Source organism: Helianthus annuus, chromosome 15 (genome assembly GCF_002127325.2).
Source record: "Helianthus annuus cultivar XRQ/B chromosome 15, HanXRQr2.0-SUNRISE, whole genome shotgun sequence".
In the NCBI taxonomy this organism is placed as follows: Eukaryota; Viridiplantae; Streptophyta; class Magnoliopsida; order Asterales; family Asteraceae; genus Helianthus; species Helianthus annuus.
The window spans coordinates 148393300-148410499 of NC_035447.2; the positions used below are offsets into that span (position 1 = coordinate 148393300).

General features: G+C 35.9%; 2 protein-coding genes across 2 annotated transcripts; both read left to right on the forward strand.

Annotated features, from left to right (window-relative positions):
- Positions 1-525, forward strand: LOC110910596 (VQ motif-containing protein 10). Its single transcript, XM_022155218.2, has one exon. It carries the CDS (start codon positions 115-117, stop codon positions 415-417), a length of 303 nt encoding a protein of 100 aa, XP_022010910.1. The 5' UTR covers positions 1-114; the 3' UTR covers positions 418-525.
- Positions 526-2994: 2469 nt separating this feature from the next.
- LOC118487142 lies at positions 2995-13160 on the forward strand. The gene is made up of 5 exons (XM_035983694.1): positions 2995-3067; positions 4277-4339; positions 4429-4527; positions 12351-12779; positions 12877-13160. Exons 2-5 carry the CDS (start codon positions 4292-4294, stop codon positions 13012-13014), a joined length of 714 nt encoding a protein of 237 aa, XP_035839587.1. The 5' UTR covers positions 2995-3067; positions 4277-4291; the 3' UTR covers positions 13015-13160.
- Positions 13161-17200: the final 4040 nt, after the last annotated feature.

The following is a 17200-nucleotide window of genomic DNA, read 5'->3' on the forward strand; positions in this document are numbered from 1 at the left end:
ATCATTTTGTACCAATAAAGGCTTATTTCGACCATATTTTGCACCATCTTATTAGAGTACGTTTCTTTCATTCTAACTTGGTTCAATCCGGAGATCGACCGATCGATAGAAACTATGTCACGATCAAGAAGAGGAGACCCTGTAAAGGTTGTGATCATCAACACCGAGTATATTGAGACTGATGCCACAAACTTTAAATCGGTGGTGCAACATCTCACGGGAAAAGATTCACCCAACCCCGCCTTATCTCTAAACGGTAAGTTGTCGCTGGGTGGTAGGAATGATGGAGGTGGTGGTGCTGGTGCTGGTGATATGAGTTCACCGATGTTGAATAAAGGGATGTCGTTTAGAGACCTTGATAAGTTGCTTTTAGAGCTGCCTACCATGGATGAAATGTATCAATTTTGTGTTGATTAAGTTTACTTTATTAACTGATCATTTACCTCCTTGTAAAAAAATATAACTACTGTATACATATTTGTATATCCATGTATTTAATTTTAATTAATAAATAATTTTATTTTATTCTAAATTTTGATAAATTGAGTATATATATGATAAATAATTTTATTTTATTCTAAATTTTGATAAATTGAGTATATATATGGTTTTCTCCTTTGAATTTTTTTATTATAAAAAGAATTGATTGGAAATATAGCATGTTTATGAAATTACCATGGCATTATAGGCTAGTGACATCTTTGGATTGGGATAAGTTTTAGGAACTATTAGGTCCTGAGTTCGGTTCCCACAAGGAGGGTTCTCCTAGATTTGTTGGGTTTCCTCCTGAGTTATTGCCTAGTGGGGATTAATATGATCGAGTGATTCCGCTGGTGACACGATGATACTTTAGTGGCTCATCAATAATTCAATTTACCGTTAAAAAAAAAAAGAAAAGAAAACTTAGTATACCGTCCATTATGGATCTAGAATGTCAAGTTTCGTACCAATTATTATAACCTACTTAGTTATTTGTCCAAGTTTAAAACTGGAACATCCCTCCTGAGAGACAAGTGTCTCATCAAGTGAGTTAGCCTACATTGACATCTAGATAATCAAGTAAAGGAAAATATATATTCGAGTGGTAATATCGAGTATCATAATGGGATTATTAAGAGTGATCGATCGATCAATAAGAATGACTTCATTTACGGATAGCGGAAAATGCAATAGGAAGAATTCGTTGATTTGATTTACATACGCTGGAGTTAAGAATATTGCACTTATTAAGTTGAACATATTTTCATGTTTTCAAATTCAAGGGATATGCTATGTTGTTTAAGTTTGGGATGATGAAAGGTTAGAAATGAGTTTCATATGAGTTCGATAGACTTTGGTGGAAGCTTTTATAACCCTGCCGAATGTAGTTCATAGCGTAATAAAAATATGCTAGACTTTCAACGATTGATGATTACAATGATGTATTTGAAGTTTTCAGTGGTGGATCCAGAAATTTATTTCAAGGGGTTCACTTTTTTGAATGTTCCAATATCATATGTCCGAACATAAAAAAATATGAGTCAATGCGATGGTTTAGGTCGGGTAACGCTCAATGATCCTGTTTTTTGAATGCAAACACACACCCCTTCAACGATTATACGGTGATAAAATGCTAGGGGAATGGTACGTTTTGTTTCTACCTTTTAAATTTGGGTAGTGTTTGGTATGAAGGAATGAAAGGTGGAATGGAATGAATGATTATGAGGGAATGAAGAAAAGGATGTTTGGTTGGTCAATGGAATGGAATCACCCATTCCAAAAGGCATTCCATTCCCTCAAAATCATTCCTTTCACCCCCCATGTTTTTTTTCCATTCCATCCCCTCTTGCACCATTCATCAACAACACCACAACCCACCACCTTCGCCACAACCCACCACCACCACCACCATTACCACCTACCACTGACGCCATCGCCGCCACCCGCCACCACCTCACCCCGACAGCCACCGACGCCGCCGCCACCCACTCGCCACCATTATCACCCATAGTTGCGACCAACCGCCAACGCCACTCGCCGCCGCCGCCCACCACCATCGTCGACGCCACCACCACCGCCACCACCAACCGCCGCCGCTACCAACCGCCACCTCTGCTGCCAACCACCACCAACGGCCACCTTGCCGCCGCCACCACCACTCGTCGTTGCCGCCGCCGCACCGCAACTCGCCGCCACCACCACCACCCATCGTCGCCGCCGACACCCACCACCGCCACCTATAACCACCCAAAGTCACTACCACCGACCATCACCACCACTCACCGCTGATTTTATTACTCCGTTTTCTTTCCTACCGAACAATATACAATAATAATTCATTCCATTCACACATAGTAACCAAACAAGACATGGAATGGTAATGATCCATTGCATTCCCTCGTCCATTCCATTACCTCGTCCATCCAATTCCTTCGTCCATTTCATTACCACATACCAAACAGACCCTTGGTGTTATAATGTCTAAGCATAGGTTACTATGGTGATTAGCTTCTCTCAGAGTTGTATTTTGTGGAACTAAACTTATTGGCCAGTTTCCCGGTGGTCGTTTTTCCTTTCCTTTTTTGTAATATATATTATTTTATTGGGTTATTGGATTTTATCACTTTCAACTATTGGGTACTAGTTGTAACACCCGTGTGAATACACGGGTATGGTTAATAACGATCCAAAGCAAATACTATCAAACAGATTATAATATATCATTTAAATTATTTGCATTTAGTTACTTCTTATATATGACCTTAATTTTTTTTGACACAAGTGTAAAATTCAGTAAAGGTCCATTGTTATTGTATAATTCAATAAAAAGTCTATTCAATTTAGGATGTAAATAATCCAATTCAGTAAACCTAAAATTAAATAATAACACAATTCAGATTATTCAATCAATGAGCTTGATCCAGTTATCTTTCAAAATGGGCTTGTGGATTGCAGCCCATTAGAATTCTTATTTGAAATGTTTATAGCCCTAGAAGAAACGTTGAACATTTACATCTTCCTGACCTAAATTGCGAAAACGAAAACAGGGGTTTCTTCAAGGTCTTTGCGAGATCATAGACATAGACAGGTAATATATATGGCTTTCGAACAGTTTCTTCTTTTAAAATATTTTCTTCTGGTAATTTATTAAACCACGATTGTATGTTTGATGTTTGATCAGTCATTCCTCTATGTTCCGTTCTTGGCTGTTTGTTCTATATGTTATACTTCTGATTTTCATATGTAATTTTGTATTGATGATTGATTGAAGTTAATAGTTTTAGCATCTGTCAAATTATTTTATTTCATCTCATTTAGGTCAATGTTAAAAATGACTGTCTATTAGATTTTGTGTGAAGTTTTTGCAAGATTATGTATGGGATGAGATTTGGTAAACTATACCAAGGTACCGCAACTCTAGACTAATAATAGTGACGACATGATGTTTAGTATAGTTTCAGTTTATCTGTTTTATTTTTATAAAGATTTTGTATAAAGATTGACCGTATAAAAATTTTGAAAGACTATGATTTTGTATAGTTTCAGTTTATCTTCTTGACATTGAAAAAGATTAGATAAATAATTTTAGTGTTCGACAGTTTGAGTTATAATATTTTCGGTGTTTGCTTAGTTGTATACAGGAAATATCTTGATTACTTATGTTACAATAATTATTGATTAATTTTGGTATTTCACAATCTTGTTGGTCATATTAAATGTTACTCAAACTGGTTTAACAAATTATTATAAATACGGTTGAAAGTATTTGTTGTGATTTGCATTTGAGACGGATCAATAATCAGTGGTCAGCCAGCAGGGGATTGAGTTGTAGCTCAATTACAGTAGATTAGATTATTAGTTAGCAACAGGGAATTAGTGACCAGTTGATTGGATTGAACAGTAGATTGAGTGTGGTTTAGGAACAGTATATTGGAGTCAGTAGGTTGAAAATAGGTTAGCAACACTAGATTGGTTTGATTAGCAACATGGGTTTTGGTTGATTATTCAATCAATAAGCTAGCTGAACATTAATATAACTTGTCCATTGTTAATTAATCTCGAGTTCATTCATATTCAACCGTTATCAGCACTATCGTAGTTTAGATGATACATTTGTGTTTTCAATTCTTTGTTTGTATTGTTATCATTTTGTAGAAAACATTTGTACATTATCTAATATTTTAGTCTATTAGTTACACTCTTTTTAAATTGCAATCTATAGAATAACCTTTTAACATTTTATTCGTTTATTTATTCTTTTATTAATTAATGATATTCATAGTATTTTCTTTGATAGTTCAAAGTTATAAGGATGTATGGGTTTGCTTGTTACATGGACGATAACCGAAGGAAAGTTTTGGTTAGTACTTTAATCTCGGTTATGGAAAATTTAGTTTTCTCTATAATATCATATTAGACAATTTCTAATTAAAATTTATTTATACATAGGTTCTGCCAAAAAAATATAAACAATGGGTTAAAGAATTTAACTATCCAGTGGGCTTTGTGAAAGTGCGGACAACTAATGGACAGGTGTTTGAAGTCAAGGTATATGAGTTAGCAAACTTCTGTTATTTGTACAATGGGTGGTATTCTGTGGTTGAAACTTTGAAACTACAATCTGGATCGTGTTGGATCGTTGTTGACCTTGAATGAGTCTATCAGAAGAGTTGTTTATCTAATTCAAAGGCGGAATCAATGAATCAGACGCTCAAACTAAATATAATGCTTTCCTTTATTGATCTGACAAAGTTTACAACCTGAAAGCAAACTGGCAGCACTTCGTTACAATTTTCAGAACCGTACCAAATGAACTAAACCAGAGCACTATTTATAGTGTGGATGGTTCGCTTATAGGAACACCTTAAGAGCGGACCTATGAGTTAGTTGCTGGTTCGCTTATCTGGTCTACCATATGAGCGGACCTATGTGTTAAACAGGTTCGCTCTTATGGACCATGTCCATATAAGCGGACCTACATTCTATTACACCAACTTTCGTTTCTCGAACCTCGTGCACTGGATATTCTATCCTATCCTATTAGATGATACAAGACGAAGTCAATAGACGTAGTGCACTAACAGACTCCCCCTCGGATATTGACGAAGTCTTCAGTGACCATTCTCTGTTATGACACCTCTTCAGTCTTGATCATCTTGCCATCTCAATCAGATTGTAACAATGTAAGTATTCTTCAATCTTTCTTCTTTAATCAGCTTCTCTCTTTAACTCTCTCATCAAAAATCTCATCACTGGCTCTATCAACAACAACTTCATCGTCAGTAGGCTCCCCCTCTCGTCAAGCTTCCGTGCTTTTAGGGATCGACACCTAGCTTTCCAGCTACAAGCTCATCCTCTCTTTCAGCTTGTCTTCAGACTCCCCCCCAGTCTTTGTTTTTGGGATCGAAGCCTGGACTTTTCCTGCAATCACTCATACAAATGATAAGTAACAACATTTTAAAACCACAACCACTAACCAGAAACCGTAATCTGGCACTATTCAACTCTATAAATCACTCCCCCTCTCAACAATCATTACAGATTTAGCAATATAAGGAATCCAACTCCCTCACAGTTTATCATCCAAGTTCAAGTTAATGACCTTGGAGATATCACAAACTGTTTTTGAAAATTTTTGTTTTTAATTCAAGTTTCAAATTAATGAACTTGTTTTATTTTCAGACACATAATCAACTTAATAAGATTTTGAAACTCAGCATGTCAGATATCGGTTGTCGAAAATAAAGCAGAAATCAAAATCTTTTTGTATTTTCTGAAAATATAAAGCAGTAAAGAAATATGTACAAACATATTTACAGACAATATTTTTGTTTGAGAATGCGTCAGAGGATCATATCAGTTTTTGACAAGTCACAAGTACCATTGAGCTTAGTTACACATTAAGGATTAAACAATTCACTTAGATTGTCGATATACTGATCCACTTAAATTTTTATACAAATTTCAACTGATTCAGGATACGAATTAGATGTTTTAAGAAATTAAACTCATTCATGTGTCCCACCTCTTGAATATACTCCCGTATCCAGATTCCCAAATATTCAGTCTTACAGGTGAGTATACCACAAATGATATCTGTAAGGGGTTAGATGCGAGGGCCGTGAGAGCTCAGGTCAGAACTTCCGTTCAGCAGAGAGATGACGGCTCGACTTTTGGTGTGTCCCCTTTAGAGGATCTTTTAATTACAACAGCAGCGACTATCAATTTTATTGTTTAATCAGCTTGCTGAGGGCGATGCTATGTTTCAAGCATTTTGCAGAAAGTATTATTCAGGGACTAGGTCAGTACTTCCATACAGCAGAAGTCCCGGAATAATACCCCAGATATCACTGAGTATAAAGACCTAGTATCTCAGAATATGGGACCTTTCAAACGAGATTTCAGGGGTTACCTATATATCCAAGTAGTGTTCCCCACAAAATAAGCAAGTGTTTGAATTTAGGTTTATATCCCGAAAAAGTTTACTAAGTGTATAAAAACCTATCGGCATATCATCAGTGAGACTGTTTAACGCTATTTAATCATTACATTTCTTTAGCATACTGTAACTGTCTACTGATGTACTATCATTTCCTCTTTCTACGCAAAACTCAACTTTTTGAATTTTATCATGTTTTTGGTTTTTTTCAAATTTGCTAATGTTTTTGTATTTTCTAACAATTTTTCTCCCCCTAAAATGCAAAACCACTAAAGAAATTTGACAAACCGATACTGATAGCTTTGTCTCGCCATCCATTTTCTGCTTAAAGTGTTCTGATTTGCAGAAAATCTATTATCAACTACCCCCATGATTTACAACCCATTGATTTTGACAGTTAGAAAACCGTTTTTCAATCTGTGACAGTAATCATGTTTGTTCAGCCGTGAGGGTTTCGGCGTAGTCCATCAACACTTATTCAAACAAACTTAACAACAAACAATACACACATTACACAAAAACAACAAATAAACTCCCTGTTTGACCAAAACCAGGGTACTCTTGTTTGCATTCTGACAGTCTTTGTTGAACTTGAGCACCTGCACATACAACAATTTGATCATTTGAACAAAGCAACCCAAGCCTGTTTAGACTCAGGTAATTGAACATGAATTCTACCGGGTAACACTGGATAATTTCGTTCATTTTTCTCAAAAACATCATCAATTTTAATCTCAATTTTATCGTCTTTTACCGAATTGATATGTTTCTTAACAGACCATGTTTGACCTGTCGGTGTTCCTCGTTTGTAAAAATTTTTCTGTTTTTCAATTTTTTGTTTCTGAACAACATTTGGTTTCCAAAACTCTTGATGTTTTGTCATATCAACAGATGTTCTCCAACTCTGTGTCGTTCTCAATCCGGGTGTGTGAGAATTCCAGGTCTGTCTTGACTTGAACTTGTTTAGGTTTGATTTCCAGTTTTGATTTGAAGCAAACTTGTTTGTATTATACCTCCAAGTTTGTCTCGAATCAAATCTGGTTGACCTTGGTTTCACACTCTCAGATTTCTGTTTTTCAACATCAACAAGCTTTAGATTTGGACACTTTCGTGCAACATGTCCAATTTGATCACACTTAAAACACACTTTCTTTGAAACATCCTTGGCCTGTTGTTGTTTCTTTTTCATAAACTCAAACTCTGCATTAGACTGTTGTCCAATTTTGAGTTTTTCCTCCTCTGTGAAACTTTTTCCTTGAACAAAACTCATTTTTGTCTGAAAATTTGGCATGTTAGTTTTGTTTCGATTTTGTTTCTTCTTATAACCCAAACCAACCTTCATGTTTTTCTTCTTAGAACCTGGTTTGTTATAAGAACCTTTGTAACCTTTACCAGCAAACTTTGACATTTCAGATTTCTCAATTTCAACCATCTTGAAAACTTTGTCAATTTTCTCTGAAATCACATTCTGAATCGGGAAGACAACATCTAAGAATAATTTGTCCGATCCAATCATGGTATAAACCAATCCCTTTGAATCATCATTCAAATTCTTCTCGGATTTTGTGTCTTTCAGATATCCATCATAAAGATTTCCTTCATCTTCATCCTGTGATTCAGACTTACCTTTTGCAGACTCATCTTTCAAAACACTATCAACCACCTTACTCACCACCTCTGAATCATTAGCATCATCAGATTTGGTGTAAGTCACATCGATACTTTCAGGTAATTGGTCAGCTATGTTCAAACCCTTTGCCACCTTTTCCTCATCATAAAAAGTATAATTGTTTCTCAATGGTGGTGGTACCTGATGAAATTCTGAACCAATACCCTTTCTACAATTATTAGTATCTTTGTCATCTGGTGTGATGTTGAAAATACGTTCAAGAATGTACGAAGAGTTATAATAACTTTGAAGTTTTGTAACAATCTTTTCCTTTTCAGCCAAGACTTGTTTAAGATTAGCAATTTCATCAACACATTTGTTCAATTCAATTTGCTTTTCTTTAACCTTTCTTTCATACATTTCTTTAGTGACTAAAGTTTCTGACAATCTTTGATCAAAACTTTTGACTTGGCTCTTCAAAGTATCATAAGCTTCTTGTACTCTCTGACTCGACCACTTTAAAGAATCATACTGTTTTTGAAACTCTTGAAATTTAGATTCTTTTTCAACACAATCAACACATTTTGCTATACACTTTTCTTTCAAAACCTTATTTTCTTCTTCAAGACCTTGACATTTTAGTGTTAGCTTTTCAACTTTAAATTTCAAAATTTCTTCTTTGTCAATCATTTCTTTACATTTTATTGTGAAAACATTTTCAAGTTTAACAATGTCATTGTCTTTTGTTTTTATGATGTCATCTTTTTCAGTACAGGCTTTGCACATTTCTATGCAATTCCTGCACTTGTTTTCTTTTTCATCAATTAAACCAACATTCAATAAGTCAGAAGATTCATTTACCTCATTTTCTTTCAGCACCAAATCTTCTTTCTCAGCTTTCTGATCTTCCACTGCCTTCTCCTATTTTCCTTCTTTCTCTTCAGCATTTCTTTTCTCTTTAGATTTCTGTTCCTCTTCAACAGTAGTCTTTGCAACAGCTTTTACTTCTTCAACCATTTTCTTCAACTCTTCTTCTTTTCTCTTCTTCATCTCTACCACCTTCGGTAGACTTGCTTCACAAACCTCTCTTATCTTCTTCTCCAAGTCAGGCAAATACTCTTTATCAGATAATATTCGTGTGTTGAACGTAGCTTGCCTTGGAAGCAGATTTGTTACAGCTTTGAAATCCACTTTTGAAGGGTCGACAACCGGATTACCCCGTGGATCCATGTAACATTCCAACTCTTCATTCCAACGTTTGGCTCTTTGAGCTTCTTTGAAAGGTTCATCTAATTTCCCAATTTCCCATCTTGCATAGTCTGCTTTCCACCACCTGTCAGGATCAGCATCAGCAACAAAAGCATACCCAACAGCATCTTGTTCAGGTAAAACTTCTTTGCTCCAATCATATCCTTCATCATCGTAGATAACTGCAAGAGCCCTTGATTTTTCTTCTTGTTGTTTCAACCTTGGTGGCTCAGACTTGTTCTGATGGTAAATCGCTTTCTTGTAATAATCTTCGTTGAAAGGATTCTCAGAATCATCAGCAGCATACGTATTTTTGCACTCGCGCTTGAAGTGACCTTTTTGTTTGCATTTGAAGCATGTCACTTCAGATTTATCAAATCCCAGTTTGGTAGATGGACCACCAATCGACTTTCTCCCCGTGATCTCCATGAACCGCTGTGCTCGACGAACCGCATTGGCCATGCACCATCTTATATCCATTAGTTACATCTCTTCAGGGTCTAATTGATCATAATCTTCTTTCGTCAAATTGGTATTGCCAATCTTCCCTGCAACGAGGCATTCATACGATTCAAGTACAGATGCCAAGAAAACCATCTGTTGTTTTGCCGATTCTTCGCTGAAATTCTGTCCATTCTTCAAATCAACTGCGATATTACACTGGAATAGTTTCTTTGAAGCAGATTGGTCAGAAGTGTTTGAAGAAGAACCACTGTGAAGACTTTCATTATTCACTGAACTTGAACTTTCTGCAGAGAATGCTGTTTTTGGAGACCCAACTTGTGGTATATTTCCTCTGTAATAAAGTTCCACATTCTGCTGATAAGCTGGACTGTTAACTTTCGATCTTTTGATCTCCAACTCATGACTTTCAAGCCTTTCAATCAGCAAATCAACCTTTAAATCACCAGGCTTGATCGTATTCTTCAGCATAAGAGCAAAATATTGCCAATCTTGATCATTGGGCAATGCATCAAACAATTTATCCACCATCTCTTCTTCAGGATATGAGATTTCATATCTGGCTAGCTCCATTTTCAGATGTCCAAATCTCTCGATCATCTTACAAACAGATTCATTTTTCATGCAATTGAACATATCAAACTCTTTACGCAACAATTTCTTTTTGTTTTTAACAATTTCATTACTACTAACACACTTTTTCCCTAACGCTTCCCACAAACTCTTTGAAGTTTTCTCCTGTTCAAGTAAAGAAATGGTATCCTCTCTCACTGACTGTTTGATCCACGTTATCATTCTTGATTCAGCCACAACACTTTTTATATCAATGTCAGTGTAATCTTTTGGATCTATCAACTCTCCTCCCTCTTTCACTGGTTCACTGTATCCATTTGTCAGCTTTAACCAGCTTTCAGGAGCGAATGCTTTAACCCAGCCTTCAAATCTGTTTTTCCACCAATTATAGTCTTCGATTTTCATCAACTTTGGTGGCTTCTGTTGACTTCCATACATGTTTTCGAACTTCAAATTTTCCGAAATCTCTCTTGAATATTCTTTCAACTCAGATCTTCTATCTGACGATTCTGAAGTGAACGCGTTGTAGAATGTGTTGTAGAACTCTTCCCCATTGTTTGACATCTGTAATCACCTGAAAGTCAATGACCTGAAAGCAAACAAACAAACTGAATCAGTTAAAACAATATCAAGTAATTTGAAATACACTGATACTCGATTGTCGTGAAATGATCTTGACACTTGGACGAAATCAGATTGAACGTATGAGCAAAACCCAGACTTGACAAATAAGCGAGACTCTTTTGAACAAATGAGCGGACCAACAACTTGACCGAATAAGCGAACTTGATTGAACAGATAAGCGGATCTCCGGTTGAACCAAATAAGCGAATCTATCAAGGTATGGATAAGCGGACCTTTGATGACAAGTGAGCGGACCAGGTTATGTCAGGATAAGCGAACCTGGTAAATGTCTATTCGAGCGGATCTACTCGTTCAAATAAGCGAACCTGAAGATTTGTTCGAGCGGATCTACTCGTTCAAATAAGCGAACCTGAAGATTTGTTCGAGCGGATCTAGCTTGTACTGTGACACTAAAGGCGGACCTCTAAAGCGAATCTAGGTAGTTTGGAGTGAACCAAATGTCACAAAAGCGGACCTTATGAGTGAACCTATCTCTTGTCCGAAAAGGCGAACCTGGAACCGAAGGTTATTTTGTCCATTTTGTCCATTTTTAGTTCGAATTTTATTCTGAAAGTTTCAAGGGTTTGTTATTATCCACTAATACACATTTTGTGAAAAATTTATCCGATTTTAACCGCGGAAACTTGTTCAAATTGAAAAAGAAGGTGTAGAAGACAGAAAACGGATCCAATTTGAGCTAAACTCTTCCTCCTGAGCTCTGATACCACTTGTTGGATCGTTGTTGACCCTGAATGAGTCTATCAGAAGAGTTGTTTATCTAATTCAAAGGCGGAATCAATGAATCAGACGCTCAAACTAAATATAATGCTTTCCTTTATTGATCTGACAAAGTTTACAACCTGAAAGCAAACTGGCAGCACTTCGTTACAATTTTCAGAACCGTACCAAATGAACTAAACCAGAGCACTATTTATAGTGTGGATGGTTCGCTTATAGGAACACCTTAAGAGCGGACCTATGAGTTAGTTGCTGGTTCGCTTATCTGGTCTACCATATGAGCGGACCTATGTGTTAAACAGGTTGGCTCTTATGGACCATGTCCATATAAGCGGACCTACATTCTATTCCACCAACTTTCGTTTCTCGAACCTCGTGCACTGGATATTCTATCCTATCCTATTACATGATACAAGACGAAGTCAATAGACGTAGTGCACTAACAATCGTGGCTGGTATTTCAATATGAAGAAGCATTATCAAGTTTCCGGATATTTTATTTCTATGACAATATTGAATTTGCTCCATCTGACTATTTTTACTACAGACCCAATGGTGATTTTGATAAACCTGATGCTATGGTATCTACTTCACAATCTGAATTCATTATATTGATTATGGTTTGTTATTTATTTATTGTTAGTATATATATTACTAATATTTTTTTTTTCGTTGAAGCATATCAATCGTTTATTTGTACATCACAAGATGGACAATACCATTCCAAACTATCCAATTGTTATTAGAGGTCCTCGGAAGCATAAAGTGTTTGTTCGAATGGATGTTATTGACAATCAGCTTTACATAACAACTGGATGGGATCGGATTAAGAAGAAATTGTCAATAACTGATGAGCATATGCTTGTGTTTGAAATGATTGATCTTCATACTTTTGATATGTCCGTTTTCAATTATTCCAAGAATGCTGATTTAGTGTTGCCGCCGGAATTATATGCTGCTGTTAAGGAAGAAGTCGTAGAAGAGGTTATCAGTATTTCTGATGCTGAAGATGCGGATGGCGTTACTAAGGGCACAGAAGCGAATATGCTCGCTGTAACCACAAATGACGAAACTATTCCAGTAGTTTTCCGTGTGGACAATCATTTTGTAAGTTTCTGTATCCAAAAAGTACTAACAGGACTTTAGGATGTATTAACAATATTATAATATTATCTTTGTTAACATAATTTTTTGTTTGTTACAGCGCATTAAAAAAGATCTTGCTAAAAAAATTGGCTTGGATAGGAATAGGAGTTTAAAGATTGTAGATGGTGATGGTAATGTTTGGGATGTTCGAGTTGGTATCGAGTCTCCGGATGGTCGGTTTTACACAAAAACATGAATAAGTTTGTGAAGGATAAAAAGATGGTTCCTCGAGAAGAATTTACCCTTAAGTTCATCATGGGTAAAGGTATTTTCTTGTTTAACTAATGGTTGTACGGCTGCTACAGTTAATGTTATGATGTATGGAAACAATGTTTTTGGTTTGTGGTTGTTGGTTTACTTAAAAGTCTTTTGTACTAGTTGAAACCGGTAGTTTTGACCCTGTGGTACGAAGGGTGTACGTACAGATAAGTTTTTTTGGTTGTTGAAACACTAAGATTTCAATGTATTAAAAACATGTATTGTTCCTAATGACTAATGAATGGAAGTATTACTTGCATTAGTTATTCCTTGTGTTTTGTATATATGTTATTCTTATTTGCCTTTCATTGTCTTATAACTGTTAAAGCTATCAAATTTTAAACAACTATAATTTTTGTTAAAACAATATACTAAAATAACAACCATTATTATTAGATAAAAGAAACATGTTGATAGGATATTCAAAAGATTATACCATATTCCTTCATACATGAAACATACTTCTATCCAAAATGATATTTCTACGACGACTATAGATTTTGTAGAACTTCTTTGTAGACCACGTTAGTTGTGGTTTTACACACTTGTTTTCCTCTGTCACATATCAAAATCTTCAAACCTCTCCTGCTCTTTACTCGAGATACAGCAACGTATAGTTGTCCTTGACTAAAAACCGGACGTGGAAGATATAGTCCTACACGTTCAAGTGATTGTCCCTGGCTTTTGTTGACGGTCATTGCAAAGCATAGGGATAGTGGGAACTGTCTTCGTGCAATTTTCACCGATAATCTTTTGTCGCTTGGTGTCATTTTCAATCTTGAAATCAAAGTATGATGACCTATATTAGTTCCGGTAATAATCTTTGCTTCAATTACAAGTTTTCCGAGTTTTGTTACTTGAAGCCGTGTACCGTTACACAAACCATTTGTTTGATCAGTGTTTCTAAGTAACATTACTGAAGCTCCAACCTTAAGAACCAATTTATGGTTAGGTAATCCTGACAAATGCATTTTGTTTAGCACATCTGGAAGAAACAATGCCATGTTAAGGTCGGTTTGTTGCTCAGTCTCACATAAAGTATCCGAACTTAGATATGTCTTCTCTTCACCAACAATACTATTTAACAGTTCTGTATTTATTGAATCAACAACATCATTTGTGGGAGCAAGAATGGCTCTTTGTTGAAAGTAATTTGAATCCCACAAAAAGTTTAGCATATCCGGATATGTGAATGAGATCAATGAAGATAAAGGATTGACTTCATCTAGTATAAGTAGATCATCTGGAATTTCAATCTCCACCTCTCCATCATTTGGATCACCAAGTAGACCATCACCAAGGCGTAAAATCCATTCAGCAAATTCCTTGGTCTCGTGAAGATTACTTGCTTTTTTACCGACTTTTAACCTCATGTTTTCAGTTAGTTTGAGTAACTGACAATCCTGCCATACATAAGAAAAATTCAAAGAAGAATTTACAATCATGCTTCTGGTACCTTTTGGAATGACCGGAAGGATTTGTCTAAAATCACCGCCAAAAAGGACTATCTTTCCGCCAAAATGCTTGAACTGCAAGGACGGATTACTGGAACGGACTATATCTCTCATTGTTCTATCCAAAGCTTCAAAACAATGCTTATGTGTCATTGGCGCTTCATCCCATATTATCATCTTAGTTTCTTTTATTAAGCCTCCTAGCTCACTGTGCACTTCTATAGAGCATATAGAATCCTCGTTAACGTTTATCGAAATTACAAATCTGGAATGAGCCATTCTACCGCCATCTAATAGAAGTGATGCAATACCACTGGATGCAACATTCAAAACAACTTCTCCTTTGGAACGTAACGCAGCTGCAAATGTTTTCCAGAGAAATGTTTTACCAGTTCCACCGTAACCATATAGAAAGAAAACACCTCCACTTCCTTTAGCAACTGCATTCATGACGGTTTGATACACTTTTTGCTGTTCATCAGTTAAAGATTTTAAGAAAGATGCAAGTTCCTTTTTTAAGCTAGCCCGATCATACGAAAGTTCTTTCATTATCATTTGATTGTTCAATGCTGAAATGTAGTTCCCAGGAACATTTGGCATGTCAGAAAAACATCTTAACGTACTTCCATAAGTAAGTAACAATTTTTCGATATGTGATAAGCAAATGTTTTCAATCTCTTCCTCTGGAAGAACCAAATCTAAAAAATAAAACAGATGTTTGGTAATTAGCGTATAAAAATGTTTCATTACAGTCGGAATGGAAACTAAGAATTTATTTAAAGTTTTGAAATTACTAGGAATACCAGTAACCCTCCGTTGCTGATATAATATGTCTTCACACAATAGAGATTTTGTTTGTGTCCAGAAATGACAGGGCCTAGAAATGGAATTTGACATCAACAACATTACAAAAAATGTACGCAAGAAATTAGAAGTGGACCATGTGCTTGCTTCCTTCATGGCAATTATATACTCATTATCATCGTCCAACAGACCGCGAGCGAGGCATGCATCTTCAAAGGTATGATAAATTTTTCCATCAACTGTTTTTATATCATCAAAACTCATTGGTCCTATAACGTGATTCAATAAAATTCTCAAGAAATAACAATCACCAAGTGATGGAGGTACATAATGTATCCTACCAACTTCACCAAAAGGTCTTTTTCTACGAATCCACTTTCGTTCTTTGCGTATCCAAACAAAGTGTCTTGGAAACTCTATATACTTCAATGTTCTAGCGAATGCATCCGTTTGGTTACATTTCATCCATTCTGTAAACATAGTCATTTTCACAGTTGGGTTACTGACCACGTCACACAAGTTTGAATTATCGTCATAAACAATAGCCTAACCATCTTCGCAATGAAAAGCCAATATTTCAACAGATGGAACTCGATAGTGTATGTCAAACCTGAAGATTCTCCAGGCAGCTTCACACGCTGAAACATATCTACAATCAAGATATGCTTTAACTTCATCTACTTCTGTTTTGTTTGACAGATTTTGATTATTGGTCATTTCCTCATTTTCCTTGTTCACGTTAGCAATTGTCGTACTTTGGTAAATAGAAGCTGTCACTCTATCCGGACACTTATTAATGTATTTGAACAAATATTTGATGGATCCTGTTTGGTTACACCACTCAACATTTATGTGGCACTGATTATTTTTGAGTAACATAGCATTGTATGGAACTACAAACCTATTGTCAAGCAACACGCCATTTTTTTTCTACAGTGTTACATGTTTGACGACGACGGTAGATAGGATATCCTTCAGAATCAACACAAGTCTCATCTATATACTTTTTCGAAAACTTCTTTGAACATTTTAAATTAACCATGCATGGACAATGAGGGTTGTCTGTACCACACGGACCATGGATCATAAACTGTTTGACAAGTTCATACAGTTCAGCATCCGTCTCTTTGTCAGGTATTTCAGCACTAATAACCAAATCAATTTCTTTAGCAGTTGGAAACTTGCTCTCAACACTTAAGAACAAACATATATGAGCATGAGGTAGACCACATTTCTGAAATTCGATTGTATAAATAACTGAAACATTACGTGAAAAAAACTGTTAGTAAAAGTATTATTTGACAAATTAATTAAAACATTTTACAATCACTTACTTGCTTGTATCTCACCAAAGAATTTATGTTTCTTGAAATCTTGAATTAGATGATTGATTTTAATTTTAAATAACCGTGCGATAATATCCGGTCTGTCTTGAGGATTCAGCCGTTTGTCTTTTAAACACCTATAAATCTCAGGCCAATTGGGATTACAGGTGACTGTTATGAAGAGATCCAGATACCCTACAGCTTTGCAGATTGCCATAGCATCTAGGTACTTTTGCATCATATATCTCGATCCGCCGGTAAATGATGAAGGCAACAAAATTCGTTTTCCACAATTTGACGCATCGCTTTCTCCACTTTTAACACTTTGATTTAAATTCTTAAAGGTTTGAGTTCTAAGTTTGGGTTGTTGTGTCTTTATGTAAGCTAACCGTGCAGATTCTATCATTGTATAAGCATCAACCACAAACTGTTGGAATAGCTTTTGGGCATTGAGTAACAACGAAAATTGTTTGGGTCTGTCTTGTATTCTGTAACTAAAAAGTTCTCTCATTGTGGTGCTGGTTCTAAGTATATCACAATC

Excerpts from the sequence above, each read along its gene's own strand:
- LOC110910596 (XM_022155218.2), top strand. The coding sequence starts at position 115 with ATGTCACGATCAAGAAGAGGAGACCCTGTAAAGGTTGTGATCATCAAC.
- LOC118487142 (XM_035983694.1), top strand. The coding sequence starts at position 4,292 with ATGTATGGGTTTGCTTGTTACATGGACGATAACCGAAGGAAAGTTTTG. Across the intron at positions 4,340-4,428 it reads ATAACCGAAGGAAAGTTTTG|GTTCTGCCAAAAAAATATAA; the intron begins GTTAGTACTTTA and ends ATTTATACATAG. Across the intron at positions 12,780-12,876 it reads TCCGTGTGGACAATCATTTT|CGCATTAAAAAAGATCTTGC; the intron begins GTAAGTTTCTGT and ends TGTTTGTTACAG.